The sequence below is a fragment of the Equus quagga genome, unplaced genomic scaffold (assembly GCF_021613505.1).
Source record: "Equus quagga isolate Etosha38 unplaced genomic scaffold, UCLA_HA_Equagga_1.0 73442_RagTag, whole genome shotgun sequence".
In the NCBI taxonomy this organism is placed as follows: domain Eukaryota; kingdom Metazoa; phylum Chordata; class Mammalia; order Perissodactyla; family Equidae; genus Equus; species Equus quagga.
The window spans coordinates 13408255-13431275 of NW_025802777.1; the positions used below are offsets into that span (position 1 = coordinate 13408255).

A 23021-nucleotide genomic window follows, 5' to 3' on the forward strand; every position below is an offset into this window, starting at 1 on the left:
GTGCCATAAAGAAAATGCAGCCTTATCAGCTTTTTATTACACCGGCAAGTTAGCACTGGCAAATGTGCTATCGGCACCAACATCCTCTCTGTTAATATTTTCATGAGCAAGCTTTTGTGATATGCAACCATTTATTCTTAGTACAATCAATCATTGAGGAATTAAACCAACTCTGGTGAATGTAAATACATGCGGGGAGGTTTCTGACGGTTCAGATTTGAGCATGGTTGAAGTATCAAAGATGTGAAATTTAAAAATACAAGAGCTGGCACTGCAATGAGCATCTTTCTGCTTTATCTCACAGCTTCATTCCGTTCAGCTCCTGCTGCTTAATGGAGTCAGTCAATATTGTATTTTTATCATTTTCTACCCAGATGTACAACAGCATCATAGCTTCCTAAATAAGAAAAAAAATATCTTTGGAAAAGAATTATGATCTCTGAAAACATATACTGGTGATAAGTTCGCTTTAATTCTCTTATTTAAAATAAAATATCCCTTCTCTCAAACTAGATCTGGCCAGCATTAAACTCATTATAGACCTTTGCCATGCAGGTAATAAGAGAAGAAATAGATTTTATTCACCATCTCTTTAAAATAAAAATCTTTTGGCCAGTGCATGGCGGTCACCAACCTCTTAGGCTTACATTGAATAATTTAAAGTTAGGAGGAGCCCTGTCTCTTCTGATACTGTATTCTCAGTTTTTCCAGTTGCTCTACACATTGTGACTGGGCCAACTTCAACGTCCGGTTCTCCTCCGTCAGCGCCTCGAATTCCCGAGCCAGCTGAGCAGCATCCAGCTTCTCCTTTTCCGCCTGATCCAGCTTGGCAAGCAGCTCCTTTCTGAAGATTCAAGGGGGCAGATAAGGAAGAAGCACAAAACTGAATGCAAACAAATTCAAATATGCAGTAATAGCAGAATGGAAGCAAAATGTTTCATTCTGCTCTTCTAAATTTTGCCCATCTCTACTTGCCTCCAACTACTTTCTTTTATTTTTCCAGTTTCACAGGTTTTAGATCCCTTTATTTTACTCTAGCACCTTGACTAGGCACATCCAAAATACTAAACATACACAAAAAAAAAGCTCAAGAAGTCCTTCCACAGTCAAAACGGAGGATCCTTTTAGAAGCACAACAAATTGTAAAAATTACATATACACATATATATGCATATACAGATACGTAGATAAGTATGCCATCTCTCTGAGAGAGAGAACCTCAATAGTGTGTAGTGTTGGGGAAGGGAGACTAAAGCACACTGAGGAATGTTTTTAATAATTAGTGATATATGGGAGTTCTTTACACTATTTTTGCAACTTTTCTGTAAGTTTAAAACTATCAAAATAAAAAGTTACCCTGGGAAAAGGACAAAAAGCAAATCAGAACAGAAGTTCTAGTAGTTTCTTCCTGCACCAATGGACGGCCTCTAGTGACATCTCATTTGGTGACCACTGAGCAAAACCAGACATTGGAAAGGAAATACCCATCAGGGACAAAGGGAAGATAATCTGGAAAGTTGATATGCATATACTCAAAGTTCCCTCGGGCTCTTACTGATCTTTGAATCTTGCATGGTGTTTAGAATATAAAGGCTCCCAATAAATATTTGCTGAACGAATAATTGAAGAGTAAGTTATGTCAGAGACAAATAAGGTATATTTTAAAGATGAGGAAATAGAAACTCAAAGTGCTTAATTTAACTGAAGTTATACAGCTAATAAGAAAGAGCCAGCATTCAAACCTATCCTTCTGATGAAATGTTTAGGGCTTTTTGTCTCTAAGCATATTTTAAGGAATAAATGTCAACAATTAAATATTAGTAAATTTCCTATGTAACTATCTTAAAGAAATAGATGAATAAACTTATACAAATAAAAGAGACTTGCCTCTAAATCCTCCCCCCATCATATCATCTATTCCTGTTCTTTTTTTCCTTTCAAATTAACTGTGTCACACAAATAATTCATGTGGAAATAGATTTCTGCTTTCACATCATGGAACAGAAGTTGGCAGTATTGGGTATAACAATGACTATTGTCCTTGTTCCATATCTGAGTTCATTTAAAACTCCTGAGGACATCTGATATTAGTTTTGACTGCTAGGGAAAATAAATCACAAAATCAAGATTTTTCAACTAAAAGGAATGGTCAAGATTGTCTAGTCCAATCTTCTTGCATCAGAGAAAGTCAATAATAATTTCTTCCTTACTGGAATCAAGAAAACTCAACTGATAGGTTTCTAAATTAGTTTCATGTATTTGATAAGCAATTATACATGTATTCAGTGACTACTCAAGACATCTGTTGTCTCCAGTCTAGCACCTATTTATATAGACATATTTATGTTCCTCCATTAGCAATTCGTAATTAAACCCTGGCACATCAAGCTGCAGAGACAATCTTATAAATAGATGATCTGAAGAATAAATTAATGTCTATAATTGGCTAGAATGTGGTCTTGTCTTTGATTTCTCGTTTATCATGTCTCTCATTCCCTTCAACATAATGTAATATGGGGGTAGAAGACCACAGTTACAAGAATCTCATTCCTGAAGTCAAGAACCTGTAACATAGATTTCCACATGATGCACCTCAACAGTGAAAAGGCCATAACCTTGGGTCCACTGTACATCATCTCCTGTGCCCATCCTAAGCCACATGCCTGGAAAAGTTTTTATTTGCAAAGACAAATCGAGGAAGGGAAAGTCCAAGTGGGTTGCTAAAGAGAACTTTGAAACTTTCTGGAAACTAATTCCAAAATTAAGGAGATTCTTTATGTTGCAGAAGGTTGGGACATGGATTCATCATTAGAACAAATATTTCTTTGTTTCTGGAAAAACCACTACCATGGTTCTTGGGACTTTCAAAGTTGACTAAAGACTTTTATTTGGAAAAGACAAAATCCTAGGTTTCAATGAGCTAAAGAGTTTCAGGTAATAATGTAATAAAATACTATCTTCATCATAGGGAAAATTTTATTTTAAATAATGAGATAGACTGCACTGTGGGCGGTTCTTGAGAGATGTGTATTCTCGTACTAGCATTTATACACAGGAGAGAAGGAGTAGATGCCTCATGAGGACAAAAAGGAAGTGAAAGCCCACCTTCATTTTATACAGGTGGAGGAACAATAAAGGTCTCGAAAGGAAATTTCCGGAGCACAGTCTGGACTGTGGTGTTGGAGCCCTAAAAAGAATAACGCATGAAGAACAAATGTATTTCATCTTTTGGGAACCAAAAGGCAACACTATATCCTTGCAGGAAGAAGTGACATTTGCTCTAAAGTAGAGTTTCTCGCCTTGACACAATTGACCTTTTGGCCCAGACGTCTCTTTGTTGGTTGTGGCTGTCCTACACATTGGCAATATAGAAGGTTTAGCATTCTTAGCCTCTACTTACTAGATGACAGTAGCACCTCCCCCAAGCACACCTCCCACCCCTTGCATTCATTATAACCAAAAATGTCTCTAGACATTGCCCTTGTCCTTTGGCTGGAGGTTGGCAGGGGGAGGATTCAGCTTGGTTAAGAGCCACAACTCTAAAAGGAAGTGGAGTTTCCCACTATCCATAGCCTAAAAAGAGTTAACTCAGAGACAGGAATAAGGTGAAAGGCAAAATGTTTCCTCGGTCTGCTCCACCAGAGATTGGAGCCTCTTTCCTTAGCAAAGGAGACCTACTTAAAGCCATTCTCCTTGAGTAGAGGTAAAGATTCCGTCTGTTTTAATATGGTTCTTCAGACAGAGGGTTAGGTGGAGAGACACCTGGGAATGAGATTCCAGTTAAAAGACTGGACTGCATGTAGTCAGGTGGCATTAAAGGCCCAAATCATTATGATCGGGCATGAATGGAAAGTATGATCTCACAGCCTGATGACATTTGGGATATTGGGATTTCACATAAAACTCAATCCTAAAATGAAAGAATCCCTTTGGCTATGCCTCTGCCTCCTTAAGCAAAGAGAAGAACCGAGACAGTTCTTTGGTCCTTCCATTCATTCTCTCCACAACTATTTACTGAAATCCTATTGCAAACAAGGCACTGTCCTCAATTCTTGTTAGCCAAGGTAGTCTCGGGAAGCCTATCTCCACAGTTGAAAGATGAACTCAAATCCTACACCTTACCCATATCTTAGGAAAGAGGATGGAAAATTTCCCCCACGTTACTACAACCCTGCAAACACTTGTGGAAAAATATCTCCATTTACTTTTTTTTTTTTTTATGACAGTGGAAACCTAATTTCTGAGGACTGAGTAAATCCTTAAGAAAAATATGCTTGGAATAGAAAAGTGAGGTTTCTTTTTCAATGTTTTCTAGATGTGGGATCCTTTTTCAAAGAAAAGCATACCCTGAAGTGAAGTAAATAAAACAGATAAAGCTGGCCCTTCTCTGGTTGGTCCCTGTACACTGATACCTCTGATCCCAATCTTTGAGATGTTTCCCAGAACACAGTTTAAAACCTCTGCCTTCAGGAATGTCCTAATGAAATAAACGTTTCTGACTAAACATAAAAAGCTCTTGTTATTGGAAATTTCAGGATAAATTAAATACCATGACTAAAAACAAATCAAAACAGGGCTATTTTTAGACTATGCTTTTACAAATCACATATGCTCCCTTTTTCCCCATCCTGATATGTTCCCCTCAATGAGATGTTGCTCCATCAATCATATTTTATATATTTTTGAAAGACATGAAGAGATAGGTCTAACGTTGATTGTGGCATTCCCATAGGAAAACCCTTTCCAATGTTTTTCCTGAACCCACTAAAATTATATAAGGTTTTTTCAACTCAATAATAAATAGACAAATAACCCAATTAAAAATGAGTAAAAGATATAAATGGACATTTCTCCAAGAATACATAGAAATGTAAAAAAGCACATGAAAAGCTGCTCAACATTTTTAGCTATCAGGGAAGCATAAATCAAAACCACAATGAGACATTATTTTATACCCACTAGGATGGCTATAACCAAAAAGATATAATAAGCGTGGGTGAAGACGTGGAGAAATCGGAACCCTCATATATTTCTGGTGGGAATATAAAATTGTGCAGCCACTTCAGAAACTGTCTGGAGTTCCTCAAACGTTCACACATTGAGTTATCACATGACCCAGCAATACTACTCCAAGATACACACCGAAGTGAATTAAAAACAGGCATCTACACAAAAACCTGTACATGAATGTTGCCAGCAGCATATTCATCACAGCCAAAAATGCAAACAACCCAAATGCCCATCAACTGGTAAAGAGATAAATAAAATGTGCTCTATCCCTACAATGGAATATTATTTGGCAACAAAAAGGAACGAAGTCCTGATGCATGAGACCACGTGGAGGAACCTTGAAAACATCATGTTAAGTAAAAGAAGCCAGTCACAAAAGACCACATATTGTATGATTCTATTTATAAGAAATGTCCAGAATAGGCAAATCCATAGAAAGTAGATTAGGGGGTGACAGTGCCTGGGTGGGGGGAGGGAGGAATGGGCAGTGACTGCTCAAGGGTACAAGGTTTCTCTCCAGGATGATGAAAATGCTCTAGATTTGTGATAATGGTTACACAACTCTGTGAATGTCCTGAAAACCATTTAATTCTTTTTTAATTATGTAACATTTTTCAACTTGACTTTTCTGAGTTTACCTCTTTGCCTGATATTCTAAGTCAATCTTCTAACCACCACAGCACCTAGCACAACGTTTCATACATAGAGCAGACAAGTGGTTTTTCCTTTGGACAAGATCACTCTATCTGGAGCAAAGCAACCTTCACAGCTGATCTATTTGTAGTTTAATCATATACTTTAAAAACTTTCTGCCAAACAATTTGGCGATAAATTTCAAAAGTCATAAAATCACTATATTCCATTTCTATAAGTTTCTATTACATACACAAAAAACTGCAGGTGTTGCATAAAAATGCTTATGTTATAATATTTATTGAAAAACAGCCTGTACATGTTTCATGTTACTATATATGCAATTCTATAAAAATATCTATTCACATGTAAAAGGTCCAGAAAGAAACAGGCAAAAATGATAACAGGAGTTCTGTAAAGATGTCGGAATTCTTGGTAATTTTTTAAAGGTTTCAATAAAATTATCATTTTTTTTCAAGTGAAAAGAAAAAAAATTTTTCAATAAAAGCAGGAACAAGCTTTTCTTACATCATTGGTCAATAAGCCAGAAGTGATTCTTTAGACTAAATTCACCCCATGCTGAGTTTATAATCCTAGAAAATGTTTGACTGTATCCATCCAATAGAAATGATTTAGAATAATAGTTCTATCAACTCTTTTCCTCCTCGCTCCTCTGCGGCCTCCCAAACTTGATCCAGGGAGACCCCCTCTGGAGATGAGAGAGAAGTTCAGCTTAACCTACGTCTGCGTGACTCCAATAAAGAGAAACTCTTTAAAATACCTGAGTTAATGTCTAACTTACACTGGCCAATCACCAGAGGCAATGTGATCAGTCACACTCTATGAAATGATGGGGAAGAAATTCTCATCCAAATCACCAAAAAACAGAGGGCGAATTACTTGGGTCAAATCCATTTGGCCCAGTTTCTCTTGCTTAAAAACAAAGACTGTTCAGGAAAATATCTGTTGCAAAATGAATTTCCACTTCAGTAAAGTGTTAATGAAAACAGTGCTTATTGATAACCTTTGGAGGACCAACCTCATGCATTTCTAGATGTAAGATAGAATCACACTTCCTATTTTAACAATTTATCTCAGCAATCCTTTATTGCCGATATTGACTCTGTGTTTTAAATATAGACCACAGAAATTACAAATAAAACATGCGTGCACAGAGGATATTACTATGTCTATAATCAGCCACTCTAAGTCACCTTCACTGGTATTTGACCCTGTGCACAGCTACCTGCTTGGTGACTGGGTACAAAGAGATGTTTAAGGGTGTCTGTGTCTGTGGGGAACTGTACACAGTCAGAAAGGCACGACAGAAACTTAAATGGATAACTCTTGATAGTACTAGCTTACAATAACTGCCAAAAGGATCATTCCAGTGAATTTTCCTTCACTCAGGAGAAGAGCTGACCACTGCAGGACGGTTGAGGCAAGGATATGGGTTAAAGCTTCCCAAGGAAGGGTAGCATTTGCGCAGACAAAGAGGCAGGAAGGAGCGCTCTAGACTTCGAGCTTGGTCTGAGCAAGGGCACAGAGGCAGGAGGGTGGGCTCCTGCCCTGAGAAAAGTGAATAGGCCAGTGTAGCTGAAGATGAGGGAGGAGCTGGAACATTCCACAGAGGTACTAAGGCCATACTGAGGTATGTCTTGAAATCCAGGCCAAGAACTGGGTGTCTTTTTCAAGCAATGTGAAACTGAAGGCAGGGAAACCAGTTACAACATTACGTTGACCGAGATTTACAGCACTAAGTCCCGATCCCAAAGGCTAGAAGCAGGAATGGAGAAAAAGAAACTTGGCGTTATGAAAAAGAAAGGAAAAAAATAGTAAAAGGATTTGGCCTTTGCCTCACATCTAGCTGATTATTTAAGAAGAGAAAGAAAAAAAGACAATATTACAATTTCAAGAAGAGTCCAAAGTTCAAATAGGTTTGAGGAGGAAAAAAGATTAGATTTATAGAAACAGCAGGGATATGTTTCAATGAAAGACCAGACAAGTCACTCTCATAACATTACCCTATCATATTTTTTTAAATGCAACATACAAAAATATAAACTTACAGAACACATAATTTAGTGGATGAGTCTTGCATTGCCAAAAAAAAGAAGAAAAAGCCACACACAGGTTAGTTTAAATGGCAAAGTTCTCCAGTAACTGTGATCTGAAGAGCTTACAAATAAATATGTAATTACTTGCCTTTTTTCTGTCACGAAATCGCAGTTCACACACACACACACACACACACAACGCTGGAACATACATTTATGGGCTACTGATTATTCAGTCTTCTTTAACTTCATCACTGGTCACATTATGAATAAGCTTCTTCAGTTCCTTTATGAAACTTTTTTAGGACTCAGATTGTGTGCAATCTGAACATTCTAATCAATTTACGAAAACTCTTAGACTCATCTTCCCCTCATAAGTCTGAGACGTAGAGCCCTAAAACCCATACCACCCCACCATGTTATATTGTCCAACTGTCATTCTTGGAAGGTCTCCAAAGAGTCCCAAGAATTTCATAAATTTTTCAAAACAAAATATATTTCACTTGATTTGATTTAAAAATTAAGTCATGAATATATATCATGTGTCACTCCAGTAAGAGGAAGGGGAGAGCTAGAACATTAAAGATAATATGTTTGGATTATGTGTCACTTGTTCCACAAAAATTTCTTGGGCATCTTTATGCCATGGACTGTGTGTGGCTTCAGGAACACGATGGCGAGCAACACTTGACTCTCCCTGCTCTTATGGCACTTACCACTTAGTAAGAAATGCAAATATTAATCAAAAGATCTCCCTAATAAATAGGCAAGTGCCAGCTGATCATTGCTGTGACAGAAAGGTGTCTGATGCTTTGAAAGAATGAAAGAATGGGACAACTGGGGTGAACATCGGCAGATTAAAATTCAATTAAAAAGGAGAATTCTGAAACAAAAACTTATGCGTGAGTAAAATTAGCATGCTTTAATTAACAGAACTGTGTTATTCCCTACAGCAGAACTGTAACGTTAATAGAAGCTATCAAGATAAAACCTTTGACTATTGGACTATAAAATACAGTTAGTCAACAAATATATTTACATTATTCCAAGAGCTAGCCCAGCGGGAACTCCACCATGTAAGCATTAATTAAAATTCACCCCAGGCCAAAGTGCTCTGGGACCTCTGGGCAACATTCACAAGGAACATCTTACGGCTCTGGGTGGTATTTTGACATTTTTAATTTCCTGAACTAAAAATGCTTATTAAAAAATTAAGTTTTGGATAGGAAGTTCTCCTGCGGTCCCTCTCACTACTCTGTAAAGTATTTAATCTACAGTAGTTCCACTGGGATCATTTCTATAATCAAACATGACATACATGCTAGTTTCCTAGTAACCTCTCAACTCTGGAATGTCATTCCTCTTCCCTTCCTCCCTCCCCCTCACTCTCATGCTCACACTATCCCCTCCCACCTGTCCCCACTCCATGACCAGTAGACCGTGCTCAGAGGCGAGGGCACTACTCACTTCCTTTCCTCAAGCAGAGCGATTTCCTTTTTGACCTCATGGTATTCTTCCGCTATTTGGCAGTGCTGTTTGAACACCTCCATGGATTCCAGCGAGTCATGACAAGGCGGCAGAGGCTTCACAAACAAGAAGAAGAAATCAGTACATTTTCTTGCATCAGAATAAATTATCAACCATTTTGCTCTGCTGAGGTTCTTTAAAGGGAAATTTTTTGCGCGAGAATAGCATCATCAGTCAACATTGGACAGAATTCGGCTGATTCCACTTGACTAAAAATAGAGAGGCCGACTGATGTTCCCCACATTCATCTTCCAGTGTCATTCACGGGCATTCCCAGGCCGGAGCCAGAGCTGCGAGACCCATTATGTGTCAGTACCTGCCAAGCGTTGGAGTAAAAATAAGTCTCCTAATAATTCCACGCTTCTCCCTAGAAATCTTAAACTCTGCTTTAGAGAATGGTAGTGATGGGGAAATATTCAGTTGTCTGTTTCAATTACCCCTTGCTTTCTGTTCCTGTAGCCCAGAGGCATAAACTCATTTTATGTAGGGGAGTTGCTCTATGAGAGAGGCTCTCTTCTGAGAAATGCATCCAAACTAAAGAAATGATGCTGGGCAGGAAATAACACTTTCAAGGATTAACAAACCAGACAAAGACCAAATCCCAAGTAAAAAGATGCTTATAATATGTGAGGTCAAAGAACATGAATTTGTAGCTTTGCTTTTCTCCTATCCATGAAGAAAACAAAGGCCAGCATGGCAAGCCTTGCTAACCACAACACATTGAAAATCCTACTTCTGGAAATTAAAGAACTAGCTACCCCTGAGTTTACAATTCTAATTTCTAGTTAGCAACGCCACTAGAAGCATTATTTTTAGGAACACTGGTTAATAGTCTTTTAAAGAGTTTTTTAATCACTTTTTTCAATTATTTATGGAAAAAAGTGTTATATAATTTTGGAGAAATACAATTTCATTGTTAAAAGGGCTCTTCAGTCTAATCCTTTCTTCACAATAGTCTATACATGTAAGCTTTGTGTCTAACTCATATTCTCACTAATTTTATAGTAAATTGAGAACTAACGAATTTTTTAGTACTTGCTCCTTTCATTATATTCTTCAAGGACACAGATTTCTTTGGGTGTCATATTTAGCGACCCCACCAAAGATGCAATAGAAATCTATAAAGTGTATTGTCTGATTGATAGATGACCCTTCCTATTTATCATGAGGCTCTGAATAGAGATCTAAGGAAATAAAATGGTAAATAGATTCAGATGAAATTTACCTTCATGTGGAATATCCATTGTGTCCTAATTCCTGGAAAATCTAACAATAACTGTATTATGTAGCATCCTTCCCTACAGCCCCATGAACACGTTCACAGCATAAACTCAGCCTGGTGGTGTCATTATCCGTTTCGATAAAGAAATAAATGGAAAAGTACTGCCCAGGAGCATTACAGTATAACTCATCCCATGAGATAACGCTGTTGCCAAAGGAATTCAGAACTGCTGGCTCCTCCGAGTCTATGTCCTAGAAATCACTACCCCCTCATCAATTTTCACCTGTTACACTGGCAAATGACCAGGTATAACAGTAAGGGGAATGCAAGCAATTTACTCTGGGCACCCTAGCCAAGCCACTATTAAATCATCTGTGCCCTGTTAAAGGATTTGCATCCTGGAAGGCCCTAAGACTTTATGCATCCTATTTCCTGTCCTCATGAACACTCATAAACTACACTCAGTGCAGGCCATAACTTGCCGCATGGAGGTATCTAAACCATGGATTCAGCACAGTTACCTATGTGACGGTAAAAAGCTTCTAGGACTCTGTGTAAAGGATTTGCATGCATGAAGGATATAGAGGAGAGCTGCCATATAAAGGGATAAGTGTCCTTTGCTGCTATAATTAAAAAGGAAAACTAAAAATTACATATATAATTTTCCTAAGAAGAGAGAAGTCTCTTTTGCCCTTTAGGTTGCAACCTAATGCTTTTTATTAAGCGTAAAGTTTCTTCATTTGTTCTTTTTTTATTGGCACTGATAATTGTGGGAAATTTGAAGATATTACATATAGGTTGCGTGATCATGCTGCTAAGGGTACACAAGGATCAGGAGTATTTTAGCATATATTCAGTGTCCTCATATGCTTTAGGAGGATGATCGTACTACTTATACATAATATTTTCAAGATTTCTCATAATTAAGAAGTAGTGTCAATTAAAAAAGAACAAGCTAAAAAGGCTGAGTGTTCGGTGTTTCAGGGAATAAAAGGATTCTGGTTGTCACTTCAGCTTTCAGCTCCTGCAAGCACTGTGTTCACCCCAACCTGACATATAACCCAGCACCACTTCAAGTTCTCCCAATTTGGGTGAACACATTAAAGAGCAATATAGATCTTTTTTTTAAGCAGGGAGGGAAGTTATGTCACATAATCCAACACAACATTGTAAAATGATCTCATTAGTTGCCAGGGGCTGGGGGGAGGGGGAAATGGGGAGTTATTGTTGAATGGGCAGAGTTTCAGTTTTGTAAGATGAAAAAGTTCTGGGAATTGGTCACACAACAATGTAAATATACTTAACACTACTGAGCTGTACACTTTAAAATGATTAAGATGGTAAAATTTATGTTATGTGTTTTTGCAATAAAAAAAAGTTAATGCAAAAAAATTTATAATTAAATCTTTCTCTTGCTGCTAGCCCATCTTCTAATCATTGCTACCAGGATTCCTTATCTGAGGCTCACTGCATTCACACCCAGCCGTTCTCTGCAGGAAACTTAAAATTTCTCATCCCTTTATAATCAGGAACCATTCACCACTAATCCCAAATGTTGCTGGACAAATCACAGCACCCTCTGATCAGCAGGACCCCGTGTCCTTAGAAGGCATTTGACATCATTGGATGTTTACACTAGCCCAGAAAACTCATCAAATAATTTTTTAAACACATATGGTTCTCATCTCAACAGGAATTCTGGTGATTAAGAGTATTAAGAGATTTGGGTTTTAGAGCCAGCCCTGATGGCCTAGTGATTCAAGTTCAGTGCGCTCTGCTTGGGTGGCCTGGGTTCAGTTCCTGGGCACAGAACCACACCACTCATCAGTCAGCAGCCATGCTGTGGTGGCAGCTCACATAGTGGAACTAGAAGCACATACCACTAGAATACCCAACTATGTGCTAGGGCTTTGGGGAGGAAAACAAAAAGAGGAAGATTGGCAACAGATGTTAGCTCAGGACGAATCTTTCCCAGAAAAACAAAGAAGATATTTAGGTTTTAGACCTAATATAAAAAGCAGAACTATAGAGTAATGAGATGTGTTGCTCTGTATGACATTGAACACTCTCATTGCTTTATGATATAAGGTGTGTTTGTGTATTCACATGTATGCGTGTAGGGTCTTCCGCACCAGGGGTGACTCTCTCTTACCTTCTCATAGCTCCTCAAAATAAGAGACAATATATGACCAAGAGTATTCATTGAATAAATGTTTTTGCCTGAGGAAATAGAGTCCCAAAATTCAAGTGCAGGAATCAGGTGTCCAAATTAAAAACGGAGCTGCCAGTAGGCTTATGTCATGTGATACTTAAAACACTGGTGCTCATGAATTAATTGGCCATACATGGTTTAAGATACTGTTTAGCAGATAGTTACATTAAAAACTAAGAAATAACTCAAAAGATGCCTGTGGTAACCAGATGAAAAACATCTATTAACTTCTTGGAATAAAAATTAACACATTTATTTTTATTTCAATTCTCATTGCTTAATTTTGACTACTCTCGTCCAAGAAATCTTCATGGTTATAATCTCATGCTGGGAATGGATAAGCAATAAATAAACTCTTAGTGTTTATAGTAAATTTATTTTCTCATCAGGAGGAGAAGATTCCTTGTTATCTTCCCCACAATTACGCCACATCTTCCCACACTTTGGATACATCGATTCCACACTCTTGCTTAAAGAGTGAAATATTGCATTCCAAAGGTATTTGATTTGACAATGAAAAAGTAAAAGTATCCTCCATGCACTAAAACATCAATTCTGTAAGGTCACAGAAACAACTTTTCAGAATCACTCGACGCCATGGTATCTGGTCAACTCACAACACAGGCAGTTCTAAGAAAGTTAAATTAAGACATTCTCCTAACAGCATCGCAAGCCAACTTGGAAACACATTTTTCCAAGACACAGATTGGGGTTTGGATGAGGTCAGAGCCCAGGAGGGGGCACTTCCTCCTCACCCCCTTTCCTCCATCTCCTCCTCCTCTTGCTGCTGCCTGTGGACGGAGCTTGCAAGGGCTTTAAATTACATGGCAGTGCGAGTGAGTCGCTACTATCTCTGGTATCCACCCCAATCATCAGGACCAATTTAACAAGATGAAGTAACAGAGAAACCACAGGCTTCTGTTCCAAGAATGCCAGCTTGAGCCACACCATCCCATCTCCGCTCTTTGCCCAGGACCATCAGTTTATAGCAAGCTCCTCCTGAAATGGACTCCGTCCTCTGGAAAGGGCCCCGTGGGAGAGGACCCAGCCAAGCATCTCTCTCCAAGGGACAAAGCCAGCTTGAGCGTTTCCGTTTTCTACTTGGCTTCTTCAAATACTACTGGCCCCATCCACTTGAAAAATGTAAGAATTTAATTTTCCTATCCTGGCTTCCCACACACAAGATATATTTAGGAAGCTAAATATTCAACAGTTGCTGAGCTCACTTGTATTTGTTCCTTGATTCTCACTCAGTGTTATCTTTATTTTGGGGGGAGGGGGGATGAGAGTGTCTGGTTTAAATTTATGCTACCTTTTAATGTCCCCAAATTAATAAGCATAATTGGTTGAAATCAAGTGAAGAAAACATAGTCCAGACTAATTCCAATATTTGAAAACTCTGTTATCTTAGAATTTTAAATATTTTAGAAATATTTTAAGAACTGACATTTCTATAGTATCTATGTTAGAATCAAAGTCAGCACCAGTAATTATAATACATGTCTTTCTTTACACTATATAACAATGCAATGAAGTATATTTAAGTCATTTCTATGGAGATAAACAATATAAAAGAGAGTGAGAACTCAAGAGTGTCTCAAACTTTTTCAACATGGCATATCTTAATGACCACTGGGCTTCTCAGAAAAAATAGAAATATAAAAAGGTAGCATTGTAAAGTTCCAAGGTATCTATATATATTTTCTGTGTGGTCATAACAGCCAAGGGACAACTGTAAGATACTTTTCAACGTGTGTGAGAGAGAGAATTACAGACACTTGCTGTGCTTTCTGTGGAACTATTTCCTAAATGCATTTCCGGATGTTGTTCAAGACCAGTGTAGTGGAATCCTGGAAGGCTAAGACTTCATTTTCTACCACCTTCATTTCCCAGATATCAAGCGATATGTTGATGCAAGACCTAAAAGAAGTTTCTGGAGTGACTGCTCGGATAACAAGATATTATGGTACACAACTGAAGCTACGAAATTGTTTATTTGTGGAGGTGACATCAGTTTCTGGACTTATCAGAGTCTGTCTGAGAAAAGGCAAGTTCAGTGTGTACCACAGACACCTGTCACTGTCTTCTCAGATTAGATGGGAGGACGTTAGGAAGGATTGAACCTATTGCTCAATTTGGTTTTTAAAAAAAAAAAAAAAGTCATATTGTTTTCCAAGTGCTTTAGCTTAATGAAAAGAAATGGGCAACAGAACCTCTATCCCTAACCCCAAAATCCGAAGAGATGCTTCTTTTATTTCAGTTTATACATATAAAGATAAATTACTTGTTCTCAAATATTTTGTTCAATAAATGATTTCACTAGGGAAGGAAATTAACATTAATTGAGCAATTATCTTTGCCAAGCACTGTGCTAGATCACATTTAATTCCCACAACAACAACGCGAGACAGACATTGTTACCTCCACGTTCTCCAGGTGAGGTTTAGAGAGAGTAAACAACACGCCCCAAATCATAAACTAGTAGGTATGAAGCTGAGATCAAATGCACCCAATCTAATGCCAATGCCCGTGCTCCAGTCATTGAAATTCCCATTGGGGAGTTTATCACAATCTACTCGTTAGCATGTCCTCTACCAGATTATAAAAACGTATTCCTCATTCCACTGCGATTAAGACTACATTATAGGGTAGCTTTGGATCATCCATAGATCAAACCACAGTCCCAAAAACATAGCAACGTGGTTAAATTTTAAGACAAACTTGGTCCTGATCCAAACGCTGGGACTATTAAAGGATTGGACCCTCCCTCAGAATAGAGAGAAAGGTCAGTCATTACCTCTTTTCCAAATAGAAAGAAACTGAGGCCTAAAGAAAAGTAACGATTTTTCATTCATTCTTAGAAGTGGACATAGAATTGGGCCTCCCTTCTTTTGACTCTATGGTTGAAACCAGCTCTGGCCAAATACTGCATCTAAAAGGCATGGAGAATTTAGAAACCAAGTTCCAGGATAGGAATCTGCACAAAATAGAATCAACCTAACACCTGCCCCTGGGCTGAGGCCAAAGGCCCACAAATGAACATTATAATGAGATGTTCATTTTAACACCTACCTGACCCCAAAGTGTCTTGCTCAACATTCTGCATTAATAGAGACATCAAGAGAAATGTTTGTCGCTGCTATTCTTGCACAAGGCTTTTTATGGCTTCTGTGAAAATAGAAGCACGGCGAATTACATGCTCAAACATGTCCACATTCTTGGCAAAGCAACAGAAAAATCTTGGGGGTCAAATTGGTGATGGAGTATCTACCAAACAGATACTTTATAGCCGCATTTTATAAACTATGAAAGAATGCGTAATGGATATCAGAAAGTCGGAACAGATTTTAGAAGGTTCTTCTATAACTACATTATGGCAACGTTGTAAACCAGAAACAAAAAAATCTCCACCTCTCAAAGTAACTGAAGCAGTCCAGAAGCTCTACAAGAGGTGTAAGAGAAAGAAAGCGACCTAGATTCAGAACCAGAGAGCTGGTCTGAATTAGAAAATTTATTTAGACCAAACTTAGGCCTCCTGTTTCTCATCTCTAAAGTGGAGCCATAAGAGTTAGCTTACACAATGGTTGCAAGGATCAAATGAGATCATTTGCAGAGAAACACCCCTCACCTAGTCGAGACTCAATGCGCATGGGTGGGATTTAAATCTGAGGGTGTGCAGAGAGGAAGCCTGGAAAGAATGACCTGGCATCATTTATTTTTCACTAGGCAAGTTTTTAAGGTTCCAGTAGAGATCATCAAGAGTCGGTTCATCCTTAAGCAAAGAGTGACAACCAGAAGACACTTCATATGCCTTTGTAACCTAACTTTTATTCTTCCGTAGAGGATTCTGATGGTTGGTAAAATTCCAAGAGCCGTTACTTGGAGATGAAAGCACATGAGAATGACTGTAAAGACGGCCTGCTCCATGGAATGGATTGCTCCTCTCGTCCATAAAGCATTTTCATTGCTTTCAATACAGACACTTCCTGCTGCAGAATGGCTTAAATTTATACGTTTATCCCAAGCATGGAAACAAGAATCTGCATTTCCATGTACTTTTCTGGGTTAGCTTTCTCCTCTGGAACTTTGTCAGCTTTTTTGTAAACACTCATGCCTGGGTGCATAGAATAAAGGTAACAGGCCACAGTCTCAGACACAGGCAACTCTAACTAAGTGACTTGTCAACTGGCAAATGTTTGTAACAAATTCAATCATACCCTTCACCTAACAAACAAGCACTTAGTTAAATGCTTTTAGATGTAATGCTAGGAATGTTCTCTCGTTCATGAAGAGGTCAAGCAACATCATATTTTAAGGGGGAGAGGACCAAAGCTCATGAGTCAGAAACCAGCCCCTCAACTGGCTAAGTCATTAAAGATCAGTGAAGATGAAATCGTCTCATTGGATTAAAATAAACAGACAATTTCTAATATATGTCAAATGGAATAAAAGCAATAAAAGTCAACCATTTGATGCTTTAATAGAAAAACTATCTGGATAATTGCCAGGAGTGCTATGAATTTTGTGAAGAATGATCCATGAGCCAGGGAACACTGTCAACCTTCCCAGAGGAAAAAAATTGTGCTGTCAATACAAAAAAGTATACTTAATGATCCATTATTTGATGGAGGAACAAGAACCGGAATATGTTTCTAATGTTTTGTTTTCAAAACATGTTTACTCCTTCTTTTCATCTAACTTCCATGATAATAAAATAGCTTTGAGGTGACTGTTAAAATAAAGGCAAAAAAGAGGCCGGCCCTGTGGCCGGGTGGTTAAGTTCGTGCACTCCACTTTGATGCCCCAGGGTTTTGCCGGTTCAGATCCTGGGTGTGGACATGGCACCACCGCTCATCAAGCCATGCTGAGGCGGGTTCCCACATAGCACAACCAGAGGGACCTGCAACTAGAATATACAACTATGTGCTGGAGGGCCTTGGGGAGAAGAAAAAGAAAAAAGAAGAAGATTGGCAACAGATGTTAGCTCAGGTGCCGATCCTAAAAATAAATAAAAAATAAAGGAGAAAGAAACTGTGACTGGGGAAAGAATAGAGTTATTATTTTACAATCCCAATACATCACCAGCAGCACATACTCAGCCCTGCTGTGAGGATAGAGCCTAAGAAGGAAGGTTGTATGTCATGTGAGCATGCCAGGCGGAAAAGCAGGGGGACAGCTGAATTGTTCTCCACGATGAAAGGAAGTGATTTTGGGGATATGGTTAGACATTGGGAACCAGGACAGCTATTTGAAGACCCAGCATGGGGGACAGGAGAAGACGGAGATAAGATGGCTAATAGCTGCAGAGGAAATTTTAGAGGAGAACAAAGCTGTCTTTTAACAACACATGTGGTGATCAGTCCACCTTGTGGACAATCCTCAGTAATGTCTACACAACTGATATTGCTCTGTTGAGCAGGCTCTCTGTTGGAGGCCTGTGACAATGCCCAGGACTACAGCCGAGGTGAGAATGAGGGCTCCTGCAACAAGCCCAATCACACCTGTTGTGCTCGGTTGATCCTTAGAGGCCACTCCGGCAGTGGAGCACCAGCAGTGGAGCACCAGCTTTTCCAACCTCACCTAGTTGCTGCCAGGTTTTTAACTCAGTGTACTGGGTGCTGAGATAAGAACTGGAGCCAACACGAAGTGACCCCATCTTGGGCTGCATGACAGCTCATTCTGGCTTCTTCCCACCTCTGTCCAGGGCTGTTCAGGACCAGGGGTCCCAAACTCAAGTGACTTCAGGATACCAGGAAGACCTATAAATGGGAAAAACTACTGGGTGTAAGATGAAAGGGAACATCAGGGCCTGTTGGAGACTGGAGGCTGCAGACCCCTCCTAAAGTCTTTCAAAATCAATATTTAGGGGAAAAAGTGGTGACCAAGCAAACGTCTGTGCACAGGATTCAAAACTCCTGTTAGACTTGTCCAAATGTGCCTGCAAAGTGAAGTACTCAAGTGAACGTCTGCCCCAAGGCCAATTTCCAGGTATTTTAAGCAGAACCTCTTCCTAAAGCCATCTTTGCCTGGAATCACCATATGCCATCTAAAAAAGATTTAAATGTCATAAATTGGTACCTTTCAAATAATGCTAATGCATTAAAATGGGATATCTTGGATAGGTCATCCATAGACTACGCATATGAAATATTTTTCTCATGGGTCAAACCAGACAGTTTTCAGAAGGTTTAACTTAAAATAATTATATTCTGTGAAAAGTTGTTAGAGAACTGGGGAGGGGGTGGGGGGCTGGAGTAGAGAAAGGAAGATTCTTCTGAAATCTTGCCACACAAGACAAATCTCCTTTGCACAGTTGATTATTTAATCTCTACCCCCAAACAGGTCAAACCTGCAATGCTTAGAGACATGCACAGCAAAGAAGGGCAGGGACCAGCCCTGTTCCCAGGCTTCAGAACTCCTTAGAAGTGGGAGCTAGTTTATACTATAAATTTGTGGTATTCTGGTGCTGTAGTTGGATAACCTGGCAGGGACTTTGCATGAGGGCTTCAGCCTGACTTTGGAGCTCTAGAAACGCAAACCTCGATGACTTGAAGGCTCCCCTCTCTATCTCCAAGTCAGTCTTCCCTAGTTGGGCCGCTCCCCAGCTTACTATATTTTGTGAAACTGAGGAGGAAAGAAGAGAGGCTCTAGAAAAATACTTACCTGTAGATGCTGTTCTAATTCTGGAAAGACCAGAGGAATGGCGTCTTCAGGAGGTGCATCATCTAAAACATGAAAATAAAAGGATTCTTCACTATAGGGTCCTTTCTCTCACAAGAGTTGTCCTGCTGTTAAACCATCTTTAGACTTCGTCGTTAAACCCTCAGTATATACCGCTTCAGTTATTTCCATCACTTCAGTTGGGGACAGATAGAATGCAGAAGACAATTTTGCTCATTGTCACTACAAACAGAAGCACAGACAGCTTAGCTGGCCTCACCAAAATTTTGCAAACAAATATCAGCATCCTCCAATGTTCCGTCTGGGAGCTCTCCAGTTAACAAGTGCTGCTTGTCTTTCAATACTCCTACGTGAGCCAAAACCAAAAAATATGATCTGCAGGAAAGCACTTTAACAAGGTGCTAATGAGGTGACCAGCGCAGTCTCAATGGGACAAGAATGTGTCAGTGAAAATAGAAGCGTTCGTTCTGCTCTGAGTGACTCCAACGGTGGCAAGTTTTGACGGTTTTGCCCACTGCTCTTACCACAAACCACCACTAACAGGCAGCTAACCAGAGCCTTGTTCTGGGTTACTGTGGGTAACAAGCAGCACTCCCAACCTGGGGCTCAGTCCACTGCCTTGCTGTGGGAGAGCCTGAGCTCAGAGAGCGGGCAATTCTGTCTTCAACTCACTGACTCGCAATAGGCAGGTGTTGCTGGACGAAAAGATGCAGTTCTCAGAAACCTCAGAGGAAACCTGACAGAAGTTTGGCCTCAAATATCCAAGTCACCCACAAATCTCTTCCTGAAAATCCTACTGACCGAGCCCTGGCTCTAGGGGACAGCCCCCTTGTCAGCAGAACCTCTGTATCTCCAGGCAGACCATTGGCCATTCCTCTCCAATCCCCTCCTTGTTGACAACACCAACCCCAGGACCTAGGACGGTGAGAATAAGACAAAATACAGGCTACAGGAATAAATAAAGACCAAAGCTATTTTAAATTACAATAAAGAAAGGAAAGATAATAGGTTTTGTGCTCTCACTACCATAATCAAATTTATTTCTAAAAACTGTTGATGTTCTCTTTGAACTAGAGGAAGTGATACGGGCCATACACAGTGCAGGAGCAAGTATCCTCTCCCTACTCACGGAGAACACATTCCAGAATAAAATGCAGCACACAAGGAGCTCCTGGCTTCTAAGGGATTACATTTCTTTGAAGGCGCTGAAAATAATCACCAGAAAGATAATTCAAACAAGGACAGTATTAACCTCTGCCAAACACCTCAAGGGTCACGTCACTTCATAGCCTCTGGTATATTTTAGTCAATAGTACAATAACACTCCCATTTAAAAGTGGCTCAAGATAATGACAATGTCTCATGCAATGTAAATCCATTTGTCACTGTACCTGTGCCAGACAATGGATGCCCACAGGTTCACTGACACCGTTTAGCTTCATGAGCAAGTAGAAATGGGGCAATCTTCCCAAGACCCTTGCTGCAGGCTGGAGGACTGTCTTAGAGGCAACAAGGAGATCCAATCTCCAGGCCCTTTGAATGTTCTCTTCCTACTCAGAGTAGACGTGACAACTTCTGCCAATGGCTTTTTAAATTCATCTTGTTATTTGCAGAGAATTGGACAAAAGAGAAATATTCACTTGTTGCCACTGACCCTTTAGAGGTGGGCTTCATTATAAAACCTATAGTTTGTAAAACTGATTTTGGTCTGAGGTGCATTTAAATTTACTTCAATAAAGTATCAACAGCCCAGACATCATGATTGTTTTAGCTCATTGAGTTAAGGCCAGGACAATTTGGCATGGGTAAATGTGAACATATTATACTTTGGCATCTCAACCCTAATAATCACAGATGAGCAGGCATCCCTTAGGAGAGACCAGTTCTGTAAAGTACCAGAGCAGACAGTGCATTCTAGAATTCCAAGACAGCCAGGAATGCAACTCAAAGCTTCCTGGACTTAATCCACCTTGCTCCCTGTGAAGTCACACTCCTTCCACCTTAATTATAAAAAAGAAAGAAAAAAGTTACTTGTTTGCTTTACTATAGTAAAGTAAATAGCAAATACCTGGCCTACCCAGAATTAATAAAGCTCACTATAGAAATCTGTGTCATTATTTATAGTCATACCATGTAGCATCACATATATGTGACCTTGCTGATAATTTTGCAAATAAGTAAAGGCTTAAGACTGTATTCCTTGAGTTGAAAAAAAAAGTTTAGGGGCTGGCCCGGTGGCACAGTGGTTAAGTTTACATGTTCTGCTTCTCAGGGGCCCAGGGCTCGCCAGTTGGGATCCCAGGTGCGGACATGGCATCTCTTGGCAAAAGCCATGCTGTGGTAGGCGTCCCACGTATAAAGTAGAGGAAGATGGGCATGGATGTTAGCTCAGGGCCAGTCTTCCTCAGCAAAAAGAGAAGGATTGGCAGTAGTTAGCTCAGGGCTAATCTTCCTAAAAAAAAAAAAAGTCTAAATGATTGACATAGAAACAAACATATAATGGAATGTTTTAGAGAGACAAGCAAGATAAAAGTAAGGTTTTTGTGAAGGAAGGGATCAAGCTGGATTAATCCAAGTAGGAAATGGCAGTGGGAACAAGAAAACCAAAGACAGATGTAAGGAAACTACTCAGTCTGAAAGCCAGTCCCGCATGTCACTGCTCGATGCCATCTGCTTCAGCTGGCATCCCTGCCAGCCAGAAATTTCAGAGCTTGCGAAGCTGCTTACAGAGCTGCCCCAAGTTGATGTGTGGTGTGTTTACTTTTAAACAGTGGCTGCCTTCTTTGACTGGTTTTAAAAATAGGCAAATATTCTAAAAGCAGAATGATGAATCACAGGATTGGGCCAAAACGAAAGAAGGAAAGTGACTCAGGCAGACTAGTAGCACAGCTGTTCCACAAACATTTGGCCAAATCGTTGTAAAACATTTTGACAGTGATATTGGATCAGAGTTCCTGGGAGCAGTTAAGTTTGTTTTGACAATTCAGAAGCACAAAGTAGAGTGTAAAGAGCTATACACAGCAAATTTGGCTTTTTTTTAAAAAAAAAAAAAAAAGGAGAGCAGTTGCTAGATATGTTTATAATGTGCCAGAATTAGAATACAAGTACATTTTTATTAAAATTTATTTATTTACCAAATATTTATTGAATGCCTATTATTCATAAGGCTGGGACTGAAGCTCTATGCTAAATCGGCAAATCATTTTATTATATTTTTTAAAAACTTCAGGAAATAATTCATAGGCTTCCTTTTAAAATGGCTTGATGGACTAAGCAAAACATATCCTAAGGAATTTTTAAAGGATGAAATCTAAAGGAAAGAATTAAAGAGGAATTTTTTTTTAATAAGCAGATGTTCACTGCCTGTTTGGCAAACATGATATAACTAAGTCAATGGTACTTAAGATAGAACTTTCTTCCTGGTATCCCAACCATTATGACATGCCATAGTACATTTTATGATGGGCTCATCTCTGCATCTATTGAGCAGCTGTTGGGTTGTTTCTGTGGTTATTCTGTTTCAGATTTCCTTACATTGTCTCTCCATGAATCGGATAAGTGGGATCCGTTGGGTCTGTAATCCAAATGCACACGGTGATTGAGCAATGAGAGCTATGTGGGCAGAGTTCTCAGAGAATGCTGAGCTGGAAGGGGCTACGCACTCGTCTGGTCCAGAACT

At 39.3% G+C, this 23021-nt stretch overlaps 1 protein-coding gene across 4 annotated transcripts in view; it reads right to left on the reverse strand.

Annotated features, from left to right (window-relative positions):
- Positions 1 to 347: 347 nt before the first annotated feature.
- The window catches only part of LOC124234334 (MAP3K7 C-terminal-like protein), a 35823-nt gene continuing 13149 nt past the window's right edge, over positions 348 to 23021 (reverse strand). For 3 of the 4 annotated variants that reach the window (XM_046651657.1, XM_046651658.1, XM_046651659.1), the window contains exons 3-5: positions 19325 to 19386; positions 9168 to 9283; positions 351 to 844 (exon numbers count right to left, since the gene is read on the reverse strand). In XM_046651657.1, the coding sequence (XP_046507613.1) occupies positions 664 to 844; positions 9168 to 9283; positions 19325 to 19386 (359 nt within the window). In that variant the 3' untranslated portion in view covers positions 351 to 663. Of the gene's footprint in view, positions 845 to 9167; positions 9284 to 19324; positions 19387 to 23021 lie in introns of all 4 variants that reach the window. The other variant, XM_046651656.1, reaches the window with a different exon arrangement.